This window comes from Cebus imitator, unplaced genomic scaffold (genome assembly GCF_001604975.1).
Source record: "Cebus imitator isolate Cc_AM_T3 unplaced genomic scaffold, Cebus_imitator-1.0 Scaffold324, whole genome shotgun sequence".
Taxonomy (NCBI): Eukaryota; Metazoa; Chordata; class Mammalia; order Primates; family Cebidae; genus Cebus; species Cebus imitator.
In genome coordinates, this window is record NW_016107639.1 from 1,467,864 (window position 1) to 1,482,303 (window position 14,440).

General features: G+C 36.0%; 1 protein-coding gene across 1 annotated transcript in view; it reads left to right on the forward strand.

Annotated features, from left to right (window-relative positions):
• The window catches only part of ATP9B (ATPase phospholipid transporting 9B (putative)), a 294,182-nt gene that overhangs the window by 34,452 nt on the left and 245,290 nt on the right, over nucleotides 1-14,440 (forward strand). The window contains exons 3-4 of the mRNA XM_017504545.2: nucleotides 1,038-1,188; nucleotides 3,894-4,007. Coding sequence (XP_017360034.2) covers nucleotides 1,038-1,188; nucleotides 3,894-4,007 — 265 coding nt within the window. The remainder of the gene's footprint in view (nucleotides 1-1,037; nucleotides 1,189-3,893; nucleotides 4,008-14,440) is intronic.

Sequence of the window (14,440 nt, forward strand, 5' to 3'; positions counted from 1 at the left end):
AAAAAAAAAAAAAAAAAAAGAAAAGAAAAGTTATTTTACTAGAAACTCTATACTCTCTACTCCAAAATAATGGTTTGGATGACCAAGAAAGGGAAGAGTTGTGCTTCTGAAACCCAGACCCTATTGGAACAGGGTAAATTTAGAATTAAAATATTTACTGCACAGATGAAGAGAGCTATGTGGAAATGCAGTCAAGCTTTTATTATTATTAGACTATCACAGGAAACATTTGTATCCTCTTTATATATTGAATTGAGCTGTAAGTCTTTTTAGATGGAGTCTCACTCGATTGTCCAGGCTAGAGTGCAGTGGCACTGTCTCTGCTCACTGTAACCTCAGCCTCCTGGGTTTGAGCGATTTTCCTGCCTCAGCCTCCTTTGTAGCTGGGATTACAGGCATGTACCACAACGCCCAGCTAATTTTTGTATTTTTAGTAGAGATGGGGTTTCACTATGTTGGCCAGGCTGGTCTCAAGCTCCTGATCTCAGGTGATCTTCCTGCCTAGGCTTCCCAAAGTGCTGGGATTACAGATGTGAGCAACCACACCAGTCCTGAGCGGTAAGTCTTAATATTTCATTAATTAATAATACTGGAAAAGTCATTTTAAAAGAGAAAATGATTATTACTTCAGAGAAGAGCCACATCCTGGATTAATTGAAATCTAAGGACCTTTATCATTGAATGGTGTATTGGGAATTACTGGTAACATATAGCTGTACCTTTTCTCAACATATAGACCATTGGCTGCTTCGGAATATTAATGGTTTTATTTTGCCAATAAGGGTGTCTAAACAGATAATTCCCTTGGGGTTCTAAAAGCTATTGTACATTTATATAAGACTTTGTATTTTTATGTCAAATTTAAATTTGTATAATCAACCTATTTTAAGAAAAATCCCATAGATTAGCATTAGGTGTGCTATTAGTGTCTGGTAAATACAGAAACAATCAGTGTTGGCTCTAAATATGTACAATTAGTTTCAACATTTTTAAAAAGCAAAAAACCATATACAATATATATCTTTTGTTTCACACAGTTGCTGTGATTGGCTGATAAATATTTGTCAAAGAAAGAAAGAACTGAAAGCTCGCACAGTATGGCTTGGATGTCCCGAAAAGTGTGAAGAAAAACATCCCAAGAATTCTATAAAAAATCAAAAATACAATGTGTTTACCTTTATACCTGGGGTAAGACCATTGCATTCTTGGAGATGGGTTGTGTGTCAGAGATCCTGGCTTCCTTTGCTGTAAGACAAAGAGAATCTTGTTGAGAATCTCACTTAGGTATTGAATTGTGTCACATCCAAATCAGTGTCCTTTTGCTTTTGACCATCTGTGTCCCAATAATTGTTAAATAATTCATATGTAGTTTTAATGGCCACATCATAGAGTTCAGCTTAAGAAACAGTTTGATTATTGCTTTTAGTTCTTGATAAACATATTTATATTATTTTAGAAATACAGACATAATGAAGTAAAGCTAATAAAATTATCGGAAAACAAGTTATATATTTTGACTGGGAACTAGTTTGGAGAGAAAAGTGAATGTAATGTTTAAAGCCTGCCAAGAAATTTCACAGGGAAAATAAAACAATTTTTTACACTGAAATGATACAATAACAATATCTGTAATAAGCTTATTTCTATCTAGATGTCTTTTCTACTTTGCACTATAAATCTCAGGCCTTGTTATTATCATTAGTTATCTTCAATTGGGTATTATGCTAAATTTAAATCTGTAGGTTAATATCTTATTACTTTTTTGTTGCTAGTGATATTGCTAGCTTAAGTTATAAAACAGTTCATATACAATTAGAATAGTTGAATAATTTTTGTTTTTGTGTGACATTCCTTATTTTAATAGATTTATCTTTCTAAAGGAAAAGGAAGCTGGTATTGATTATATTTCTATATCAAAGTTTTTGGCATGTTTTATGTATTTTATTTGCAAGATAAACTCTTGATTACAAGGAACGTGGGCTGCTTTATCTTGTATGTTTAATTTAAATAATCATGCCGACATTGTATTGGGCATTGATTTTACCCACACCCCCACCTCATCCCCATCTACCTAGTGATTGGCAAATGCTTGATATCTAATGTACTTCTTTATTAAAACTCACAAAACTAATGGCTTCATAATTAAAAGACTGATCTTTTGGCAGGATAATAAAGTGTAAACTGTCTTATAGGCAGATAAATATTCACATCTTTATTGAATGAAGCCACTGTTTTCTGCCTGGGTTTAAATTATTAAATACTCACAGATCTCAGAGATTGGCTGAGCAGTATACATTTTCCTAAAGGTCAGCAGGTTCAGTCAGTAGACGGTAGAGTATTGATTACAGTAGTTTAAAGCTAGCAGTGCAGCTTAACTTTGATCGGAGCAAGTCCACACAGTCTGCTCAGATTGCCTGCATGCTGAAAATACCTGTGGATGTGACTGTATGATGATTACCATGTACATGAGTTTTTTTCTTGGATTGTCTCTGAAATTAGTCTTTTCATCTCAAATGTAGTATTTTAGAAACATTTGGTTTCTAAACACAGTAGGAATTCTATGCCATTTTTTACCATGAATGGCAATTTCTAAATTGCTAATAGATATAATTTATGCTAACTGAGATTTTAAAGAAATCACTAAGGAAAAAGCACTTTATTTCCTGCTGAGATTAATTTATGAAATAATTCAAAACATTTTTAGACAGCAGGTTGAACATGATTATGAACATAAATGCATTGTCAGTATAACCGATTTTGAGTCTCACACATCGCTATATGATGATGCAGATAGCCTCATTATCTGAAAACGAGTCGCAGACTCTCTAGGTCAGCAATAAGCACTTAACCCACTGCCCTGCTTGGTGAAATTTTCATTCCTTCCAAGTGGCATAGAAATGGCATCCAAAGAGAGTGTGATTTGTAAGTTGCAGGTTTGCAAGTTTGATTTTGATTGTAGTGTGCTGTTTGAATTATTCTCATCTGTAAACATAAGTTTTGTTCCATTTTGATTTTCAACTTTAATAATTTGAGGCATTTGTAAATCGAGATCTATTAGTATTAGATCTTGGGTTTTCTTCCCTAAAGATAACTATTTGAATTGAAAACCAAAACCTTTCAGTATTGACATTCCTAAAATTTTATTGAATGATGAAATTTCATTTATATTCAAAACTATTATTAAGGATTAACTACCCAAAGACCATAAGAGGAGGTGGGTTGCTGTCTTCCTGAAAATTGGTCTGCAATTACACATTCTTATGCTTTACGATTTTTAATGTTTTGAGGGAAGTAAATACCCGCTGGAGATTGAGCCAGTCTATCCCGGGAAGCCACATCTGTTCACTCAGGCTTTGTTAAGCTACGTGGACGTCTTGGATGTCCATGGGAAAAAAAAAGTGGCTATTTGTTTCTTACCATTTCATAAATACAGTGGAATAAATACAATGGAATAAGACTTTTCCATTGTAAGATTTACTGAGTCGTTATCAAGATATAACTATTATGCTGGCTTGCTGACATTGGGAAGGCTTTGCTATCTAAGTTTTTTTTTGATGTTCATGTAAAAGCTTAGTAAATGAGTGTGGAAAACTGAAGAATTTCATGTAAGAAAAATGAAAAACTCTTAGATGACATTTTTAATGTCCTTGAAAGTCCTAATTGTCTTATCTTTCAGTTTATTTAAAATATATTTTGGGAGTAATCTTAGCCTTTCTTTGTGATATAACTATCGGAAAGCCAATGTGAAAATTAATTAATTTACTTTGAATCAGAACACATTCTCACTGTTTGATGGAAATGTGGTTATATGTTGTCTGATTTCAGTTGTTTAATTTAGGTATTAAGTTTTTTTCCTTGAAGGAATTTTGTTAATTTTCTCTTTTCCTTTTTAGGTTTTATATGAACAATTCAAGTTTTTCTTGAATCTCTATTTTCTGATAATATCCTGCTCACAGTTTGTACCAGCATTGAAAATAGGCTATCTCTACACCTACTGGGCTCCTCTGGTAAAAGAAAAGACTTAAAAAATTAAGTTAAATTATGAAATATTTAGAATATAGTTTTAAGAGTTGAGATGGTTAAAAGTTAAATTGACCAGATTTAAAAACATGATATTGTTGCAGTGTATCTCTGAACTTCTGTTGTTAAAAGACTTTGCTGAGTGACTTCAGTCCCCCAGAGAACCATGGGAAGTGTGGTGTAGAGCTGCTGAAGTTACCAAGTGCCTGAGCTGGTGGCAGAGGGGCTTTCCTTGGTCATGCTGCACCTGTTAAGGTTGCAGGTCATCAGCAGCTCCCTCCTCTATGATGCACCTGTTGGGAATGGGGGCTGGGGCTGTGTGTCTGTTCTGTTACTCTCTTCACACCCTGACCAGTGGTGAGCATTCTGAAGTATCTAAGTGCAGTACATATGATTTCTGGTTGACAGCTCAATGTATAATGTTTTTCAGAAGACCAGTGATGCTTATTAATGAATGTTTCCATTTCAGACATATGCTGTCTTGATAGGCTTAAAGCTTAAGCAGTGTCTTACAGTTTTCATTAATTTTTAGCTTGTATAGACCACAGATGTATGTCGTCTTTCCGTCTTTCATAGAAAAAGGTACAACTTTTTTTTTTTTTTTTTTTGAGACAGAGTCCCACTCTGTCACCCAGGCTGGAGTACAGTGGTGTGATCTTGGCTCACTGCAGCCTCCACATCCTGAGGTTCAAGCGATTCTCCTACCTCAGCCTCCTGAGTAACTGGGACTACAGGTGTGTACCACCATTCCCAGCTAATTTTTGTATTTTTAGTAGAGACGGGTTTTCACCATGTTGGCCAGGCTGGTCTTGAACTCCTGACCTCAAAAGATCCACCTGCCTTAGCTTCCCAAAGTGATGGGGTTACAAGCATGAGCCACCATGCTTGGCCACTATTTCTTTTTTTTTTTTGATTTGCTCCCTTTGGGGCAAATGACCCATGGAATCTGGGTAGGAGACACAGAGAGTCAAAGCGTTCCTTCAGTAGAAGAAGAGTGCAGTCCTTGGGGGTCTGCATGAGTGTGCCTTCCTCACGGAGTGCCGTGCAGTCTGCATGGGGTCTGTCCTGGCCCAGGTAGGCTCCATCCTCTCACCAGAGCACTCCAGATGAAGAGGGAGCACTGGAAGAGGAGGTGCTAAATCCTTGTTTCCTGGAGAGGCACAGTCAGCCTCTCCTGTTTACCTGTTAGTGAAGGCATGCTGAGGGACATTTTTTGATTTCTCTTTCACATAGACTTCATAATAGGGTGGACTTGAGGAACGAGAGCAACTTTATATGTAATATAAACACAAGATTACAAGATAATACATTTTTAACTTGCTAAATTAGTAAGATTGAAAGAGACATTGGAGCTGAGCATGGGTGAAACTGTAACACTGTGGCCCTCATCCCATTAGTATAGATGCAGCCTGTGACAAGGTGAGCTTTTCCCCGTTAGTGTGCATGCATGCCTGTGTTGCCTTTTTGGAGGGTCATTGAGAACATATATCCAAGACTTGAAAAATGGATTCAGCATTTTTCACTTGAGGAATTTATCCTAAAGAAATAATGATTGATCACAAAGTCTGAAGAATGTCCATTATAAATATTTTAAAAAGTCAAATGTCTAACAACAGATTATCGAAACTCTGCTGTGTCCTGTGTACTTGTTGGAATACTGTGTAGCTTTAAAAATGATATTTAGGAAAAGTATTCAATATCATAAAAGTTACATATGTTTTACTAAAATGAATTTTAGAATACATTTTAAAGGTGGCTCAAAATATGTCTAGAATGAAATCCACAGTGCTTTTGATCAGCCAGTATTGAACTGCTTCATGTCCATTCCTGGTCTAGGTAATGTTGATACAACAGTGAACAAGACAAACAAAATCCTGTTCTCATAGAACTAAAATTCTGGGAGAAAAGGCAGGACATACATTCCTAATGCTGTGTAGCCAACCATCAGGCTATGAAGAAGAAAATGTAAAGCAGGAAAAACAAGTAGAGGATGAAGGGGGTATTCTATGTGAGACGGTCAAGGAAGCGCTCTCCTGTGAGGTGACATTGCAGTGACATCTTACCAATAAAACAGTCATACGGATATGGAACAGGGAAGAGTGTTGCAGGTAGAGTAGCAGTTGCAGGAGGTCTTGGACTGTGCTGATCATGTTCCAGGGTATGAGGAGGTCATCCAGAGGGACGATGTGTATGAGAAGACAGTAACTGGAAAGGAGGTCAGAGGGCCTGGGGTCAGCTCTTGCAGGACTTTCAGATTTCATCCTGGGTGGAAAAGGAAGTCACGTGTTTGTGTATGTATTGCATATATTTACACACAGAAGAAACACTGAAGTGTATACAATAGGTTTGGAAAGTTGGTATTAAAGCTAGGTAGCTATGGAAGGGGATATAGGTAACCATTTCTTATCTTTTCTTTTCTTCCACCACATTAGCAGTAACCCATTCTGAATGTGAGGTTATAATTCCTTTGTATCTCTTAATAATTTTATCCTGTATATATTTATTATTAAAACAATATACAATATTATTTTGTATGCTTTAAACATTTTTATAAAGATTATCTTAATCTGTGTGGCCTTTTGCAACATACTTTTTTGGCTTAACATTGGTTTACAAAGTTGATCCCTATCAACATGTGTACTTCATTTTTCACTTCGCTCAAGTATTTCATTGTGTAAATATTACCACAACTGACTTGTCCCTTCCCTTGGGAAAGGAGACTTTGGGGTGGTTTCTCATTTTTCACTACTACAAATGTTGTTATAACAAACAATATGATTGTTGATAAGCATTGTTGTAATGAACAATGTGATTGTTCATGATTCCTTATGCATTTTTGCAAAACATTCTACAGGCTATGTACTTTCTAGAAGTCTCATTTAAAAAGTACTATTGCTTGTTTTCATTTTCTAATAAAAGCAATATAGCATTATAGAAACGTTAGAACACAGAGAAAATACTTGCTAATTTTAAAACAGTCATATTTATGATTTTAATGTACTTCTTTCTGGCTCCTTTATTTTTCTATTCATATCTTTCACAGTTATATTTACTGCTTAAATATCATTTGCTGGCTGGGTGCTGATACCTGTCATCCCAGCGCTTTGGGAGGCAAAGGTGGGAGGATAGCTTGGGCTCAGGAGTTCAAGATCAACCTGGGCACCATGGTGAAATTCCATCTCTACAAAAAAATAGAAGAATTAGCTGTGTGGTGGTGGTACACACCTTTAGTCTCAGCTACTCAGGAGGCTGAGGTTGGAGGATTGCTTGAGCCTGGAGGCAGAGGTTGTAGTGAGCCAAGATCATGCCACTGCACTCCAACCTTGGTGACAGAGTGAGACCCTGTCTTTAAAAAAAAAAAAATTGCCTCGTGGGTTAAACTTGTTTTAACTTAAATAATGATGGTCTGAGAACACAAATTCTTCTTAAAAAATCTAAAGCTAAATGTATCTATTTATATTTTGCTTTGGCCTTTTGTACTTAGTAACTCTGATTTAACTAGCTTTCAAGTAAAGAAAATGTCCTTTAGATGGTTCTTTATGAAGAACTTTATTTGCTTTGTTTACAAGGTTGATGATCTTGGCCATACCTGAGTGAAGTGTGCACGTAGACACACAGTTAACCAAGACAAGAAAACATTTCTCTATTTTTTTCTTTTCATGTGATTATTTCCAGTACTAGCTGGAATTTTTAGTCTTTTAGCTTGAATTTTCATCCTCTGTTTTTTTGAAGGACTTTATCATTTTTTGACATGTATTAGCTTTAATTATTTTTAGATAGGTACCTCAATAAGTAACTACTTCAATATTCATATAAAAGATATTATTATTCTGCTGTGTTTGTGTTTTAAGTTTTTAGAGAAGTGAAAAGCCACGTTTTCCATTTGAATAATGCTTGATGTTGCCTTCTGATTTTCTTTTGTACCTTGGTTGAGCAGCAGCCATAATTGATACCACCTTTCAGATGACAAATGGTGAATATTGTTAGTCTATATTCTTTCACTGTTTATATGCATCTTAACCTTTGATTGAGCAAATCTTTTAAAATGTTGATGTGCATCTTAGGGTTACCTTCAAAACTGAGAAGCAAGCATAGGAGGGCATATTGGTTCTTTTAAAAAGCTCTTAAAAACTTTGAAAACTGGGACTTTCCCTCTTGTGGATCCCCTCCCATGACAGTGTGGGAGCTCACTTGCTCTTTCTATTTCTCTCTCTCTCTGCCTACATAAATCGTTTTCTGCAAAAAAAAAAAAAAAAAATTGAAAACCAAGACAATTTGAAAAAATCTAGTCAGAGTTAAAGAATAAACATACATTAACTCTAAAGAAATCTCTTTAAAGGAAACTTTTAAAAATAATGCAAATTTGAAAATACATATAGGTGTCTCTTAACTGAAGAAAATGTTCTTCAACAAGAATTCCTCATAAGCCCTTGAGTTCTTACATTTTCTGTACCAGTTTATTTTGACCCCATTATGTCCAGTGCCAATAGTACCATGGGACCTTTATACATACCAATATTGACTTTTTGGCCGTCTTTTCTTTACTTCTCTAAGGTTTTGTAAGGATCTTCAAGAAAAAGATATCAGTTAACATTTCCAGATTCTTTTAGCCAAAACCCTGCCACTGAGGCATAAAACCATCTCACAGTTGGTGGTTGTAAAATCCTGTTTCTGTTGTTAACTAATTTTAAAACAAGTTACTTTAAACCCATTCCCTCTGCTCTCTAACTAAAATGAAGATGTTTTTTAAAACAGTGATAATTAATAATCTTTCAATTATTCCTGACAATATTATTTATTAGCTTTTGCTCTGGACTAATTTCTATTGTATTTTCCCATATAATAGAAGTGTAAATTGAAAATAAGCTGATTTTGTTACATTATCGTGTCTGGATGAAGATTACCTTTTATATTGTTAGCGTTCTGAACAATTCTTTGAAGCAAAGCTTGTGTAATCAGTAACAAAACAGAATGCCATGCTTTTATCAAAATGAATGAGATGGAATAGATCTGTCTATGCAGAAGATCTTTAGATAAGGAAAGCTCTGGCTCTAAGGATTTTAAGCACTGTATCTTCTATATAAAATGTCTTCTGCTGCTTTGTTAATACATAATTGCCAACCACATAAGGCTGCGTAGGTGAGAAATCAATCTATGAGGACTTTGATTTTTCAGTTTTATTTAAAAGTCCTTCCTTCCATCCACTGTTTTTTTGTGTGCATGTCTCTGTGTTAGAGGTGTGGGCAAAGTAAGAAAAGGAAAAGCAAATTCTATTGCTTGGAATCATCCAGAGACAACCATTGTTAGTGATCTGTGTGACTTTGGTAAAGTTGCTCTCTCACTTTGTGTCTCAATTTGCTTATCTGTGAATTAGAGATAAAGATATTTTGTAAGATTTTTGCGACATTTAAAAGAAGTAATTCATTTAGGATACTTGGAAAAGTGTATGGTAGGCACATGATAAGTCCTCAAAGGCAAACATACCCATCTAACTTTTTCTCCTTTTACAAAAGTATATAATGTTTTGGACTCACTCCACATGGTTCTTCGGTTATCTGGATAAATAGGAGAAAGGCTGTGGACAGGCCACGTCAGAAGCAACCCACATTGTCCAGTCTAACACGCTCATGTTTTCAGGCGGCAGTAGTTTACAATGGCCCTTGTTGCTTCCAGTTTTGAGTTTTCTGGGGAGCAGTGTTACAGCCTAAATCTCTGGCCTGGTTGGTGCTGAGGTAATGGGAAGACCCAAGTGCTTCTACAATAAGACTTGCTTACTCCAGTCCTCCACAAACCGCCAATCTGTAATGATCCATTTAAGAGCTCAGGTCTAAACTGTTAAGGTAGTCTAAACTGCTCCTGTGTTGTAGGCTCCAGTGGTAGAAGGAAGTAGCGGCCTCAGCCTCCCGTTCCTTCAGTGTCCTTTACGTTCCTAGGCTGGCCATGGTGCATTTCCTCAGAATAGATATGCTATGGAGGTGAATGTGATGGTGGTGACACCTTTTGGCTGTTGAGAATCCTACACATGTGCTATTTATTCAGAGAAACAGATTTGCAAGTGTGTTGTAAAGCAGCTTGGACACTCTAATAGTCCTTGCCTATTACTGGGATCCTGTTTCCTCTTAAGAGTGTTTAACTCCTGTTTTCAGGTCTTGGGACCTAACCCGCTTTATTCCACCTTCTCTAATACTACTCCATTTGAAGTGGGAGCATATTTTCACTGACTCCTTGAGTTCTTAGAAACTAGCACAGTTTTGTGGTTTATGATTACTTAATGAATTCGGTTAACTTTTGCTGTCTTTAAGCCATGGGTTTAAAGGGGTGAAAATTAGAGTCATGTGGGGAGTTTAAATAACATATGTGTCTGAGGTCCCTTCCCTGGAAATTAGAGGTAAAAGTATACATTTCAGCTAGGGCCTGAGCAAATTTGTGTTACAGAAAGTCTTCAGGTGATTATGATAGGCCTACCTTATTAAAAACCGCTCCTTTAAAATATTGTGTATACTATTTAAATAAAATGTGCTTGGTAATCACATTCTCTTGTCTCAGTGAGTCAGTCACAAACAGAACTTTAAGAAATAACCTCTGACTCATGAACGTGAGTCTGTAGCAGTAAATATTCTCTGACATGGGAGTGGCTGCAGACAAGTATGTTTCTTGGATTCAGAGACACGTATTTTTCATGTTACTAAAATTGAGCTGTGACTTATAAACAGTGTGTATATTTACAGTGCTATTGTCTTCCCACCCAAGACTATTACTAAAATAATACTGATGTGTCTTAAAACCAGTGACATCTTTGAATCAAGGAAATGTAGCATTTTATCATGTGGCTATACTATAAACTTCTTATTTGTGGACATTCAGATTATTTATAATTTTTCATATTCATGCTGGGATCCTAGAATTTTTCCTTTAGGATAAGTTTCTATATGCGAAACTGCTTGGTTAAATATGTGCAAATTTTAAGGCTTTTGATAACACCGACTTCCTTAGAACTCTTTTGGGGGTATCTTCTGCTTTGGCTTATATTCATTTTCTTTGTTTTTCTGTTGCTAACTCTAGTTCAGTAAAACGATGAATTTAATTCAAGTTCTTCTTTGTCTTTAATAGGCTTTTTGATAACCACTTTTATTTCATTGCTACTTTGTCATGACTAGTTATCAGCTTTGAAGAAACTAGCCATCATTCCCAATTGTTTATTCTTCACTCTATTTTGGAGACATTTATCATAATGTAAAAATTTCTTTTGTTCTTAAAATTCTGTATTTCACACAGTTAACATCACTCTTAATCATAAAAGACTGAATGTGTTCCCCTTAAGCTTAGCAATAAGGGTGTCTGCTCCCATCCCTTCTATTCAACATTGTATTGAAGGTAAAGTAAATAGGGCAATTAGGTCAGAAAATGAAGTAAAAGGCATTTAGATGGAAAGAAAGAAGGAAGTCTATCTCTAGTCACAGATGACATGATCTTGTGTATAGGAAAACCTAGGGAATCTACACACAAAAATATTGTAACTAAAAAAAATGAATTAGCAGGGTTGCAGGATACAAGATAAACATAGAAAAGTCACTTGTATTTCTAGCAATGACCATCCCCAAATGAAATTAGGATAACAATTCTATTTATAATCTCATTAAAAAGAAAATAATAGGAATAAACTTAAAGCTTGAAATTGTATATTGAAAACTAAAAGAATTTTGGAAAAAAAAGAAGCTCTGAATAAATGGAACATCATGGGTTGAAAGACTTAATATTGTTAAGATGGCAGCACTCTTCAAATTGCTCTACAAATTTAATCCAGCTCCTAACAGAATCCTAGCTGGCTTTTATTATTATTATTATTATTTTTAATTTTTTTGCAGAAATTGACAAGTTGACCTAAAATTGATGGGCAAATGCAAGGAACTCAGAGTAGCTAATATATCATTAAAAAAAAAAAATAGGTCAAAGTTGGAGGATTTACACTTTCCCATTCCCAAACTTATTACAAACTGCATGATTAAGACAGTGTGGTACTGACATAAAGATAGGTGCATAGATCAATGGATGTAACGGAGAGTCCAAAAATAAACCTTTACATTTATGACACATTGATTTTCAACTAGGGCACCAAAATGGTAACTCGTAACTCAACAACTAAAAGATAAGTAACCTAGGAAAAAAGTGGGTAAATGATTGGAATAGACATCTACCCAGAGAAGATATACAAATGGCCAATAGGCATTTGAAATAAGCATAATAAGCATGTGAAAAGTTGCTCAACATCATTGTTAGTAGAGGAATGCAAATTAAAACCACAGACACTTCTTCACACCCAGTAGGATGGCTACAAAGACAGTAACAAGTGTTGCTGAGGATGTGGAGACACTGGAACCTTCATTAGTTGCTGGTGAGAATGTAAAGTGGTGCAACCACTTTGAGGAACAGCTTGGCAGTTCCTCAAAATACTGCACATAGAATTACCATGTCACCCAGAATAGGCAAATCTATACAGACAGAAAGTAGTTGAGTCATTGCCAGGTCCTAGGAGTGGGAGGGGATGGCAGGTGACTTGCAGTGGGTGTGGTACTTCTTTTTGAGGTGATGGAAATGTTCTAAAATTGGATGATGGTGATGGTTGTACAACTTTGTGAAGGTACTAAAACAATGAACTGTATACTTTTAAAGTGTTAATTTTATGGCATGTGAATTACGTATCAATAAAGCTATTATTTAAAAACAGAATATGGCATGTGCTAAAGGACCTAAGTGAGGTCTTATTGTGCTAATCAGCCGTTGTCTTTAGTGGAGACCATGGCAAATAGATGGCATATGCCATGTGATGCCTGCCTTCTTTGCAAATGGGGCATAACACCAATTGTTCATGGCTCCTTTTTCTGTGAGTCCAAGAGTGGCTTTAGGATACTTCTCAAAACTGCTTTCAGTAACTCCTGGAAATATACTGTCAAAGATCAGATGAAAGACATCATGGTGTTTCAGGAGACTACTAATAGTTCCCTGGTGTTGACGGATACAGCAAGACAAGGCTCGAGATCTCTCTCTTCTTAAGGTTAGGGGTTTGAGGAGAGCACGGTGTGTCAGTGGGAGAGCTGGGGAGAACCTGGGCCCAGCTGGTGTGCCACATAGAGTGCAGTCAGACTGGAGAGGTATGTGGAAGGAAGCACAGCAGTTGGAGGAAGGAGTCATGGTGTTGCTTATAGATGATGGCAGTGGGATGCGTAGAGAATTGGGACATCGGTGGACTGAGACCAGCTTTGGGGTGACTGGATAAAGAGGGGTGCATGACATCAGAAAAACAACTGTGACATTCTTGGAATGTGGTGTTCAGGAAGCCAAGGAAGGGATGGGGAGTTAGAAAGAGGGCCTGGTGTACAATTGTGATGCACAGGGAAATGGGAAGTTTCTTGAGATAGTCCACCGTACTTGAGAATAGTTTCAGTCAAGTGGTGATGGAAGGAAACTGGGGCAAGTCGAGAGGTAAACTGGATGTGAAAAGGTTTCCGATGGTGCAGAGGGCAGACTAAGGGAGGAGAAGACTTGATGTGCTCAGGGAGAAGTGGTTTGTAGGGCCAAGGAGGCTCCTGACTGGGGGAGAGCACACCATGTGGCTGAAGAGAGCTGGCAGAGGAGCTGATAAGGAGTGAGAGACACAGGCTGTCAGGTTGGTTTTGAATGGGAAAGAGACTAGAAGAATCCATGTTTGTCATGCCTGTCGAAGGGCTTTTCATATAGGACACTTGAGGAAAATGCTGTTTCAGTAAATGTAAGAAACATTCTCCAGCAGCAAACTTAATTTGGTATATTAGTTATACAAAATACAAATAAAAAAGATTATTGTGCTTTCAGTGGAAATTCATAGTGTTCTATTATTTATAGTTTAGACTGAAGCAAGTTATCGGTAATAATAAGACCATTGGAGAAGTTTCTTTATTTAACTATGGCGAGATTGGCATAAAGAATATTCCTGTAACATGTCAGAAAACATGCAGCCTTTAAAAATGATGGGCATTAGCTTCATATTAGTGGTATAATGGACTTCACAATAAATTATGAGGATATAAAAGTTTTTTTCTAGATAGCACAATATTAATATAGTCAGATTTTTACTTAAAAAGTGAGATGAAAGCACTATAATTGTTCATTCCACTGCAGTTATATAATAATGCACTAGGTAAGAAAATTGATAAGTATGGTTATTTTATCTGGAAATTGTTTTGTGTTCCTGAATACTTTTATTCTGTAAGAAAAATTTAAGTACAGAAATTACGTATAAGATTTTTATGTCAGTCATTGTAAATTTTGTATTTGAATTTCCCAGTATTCTAAATATAATTCACGGGTTTATTGAAGATTGTTAATTTCTTTCTTTGGGTTACTAGATATTTTCCTCTTTTTTTTTTTTTTTTTTTTTTTTTTT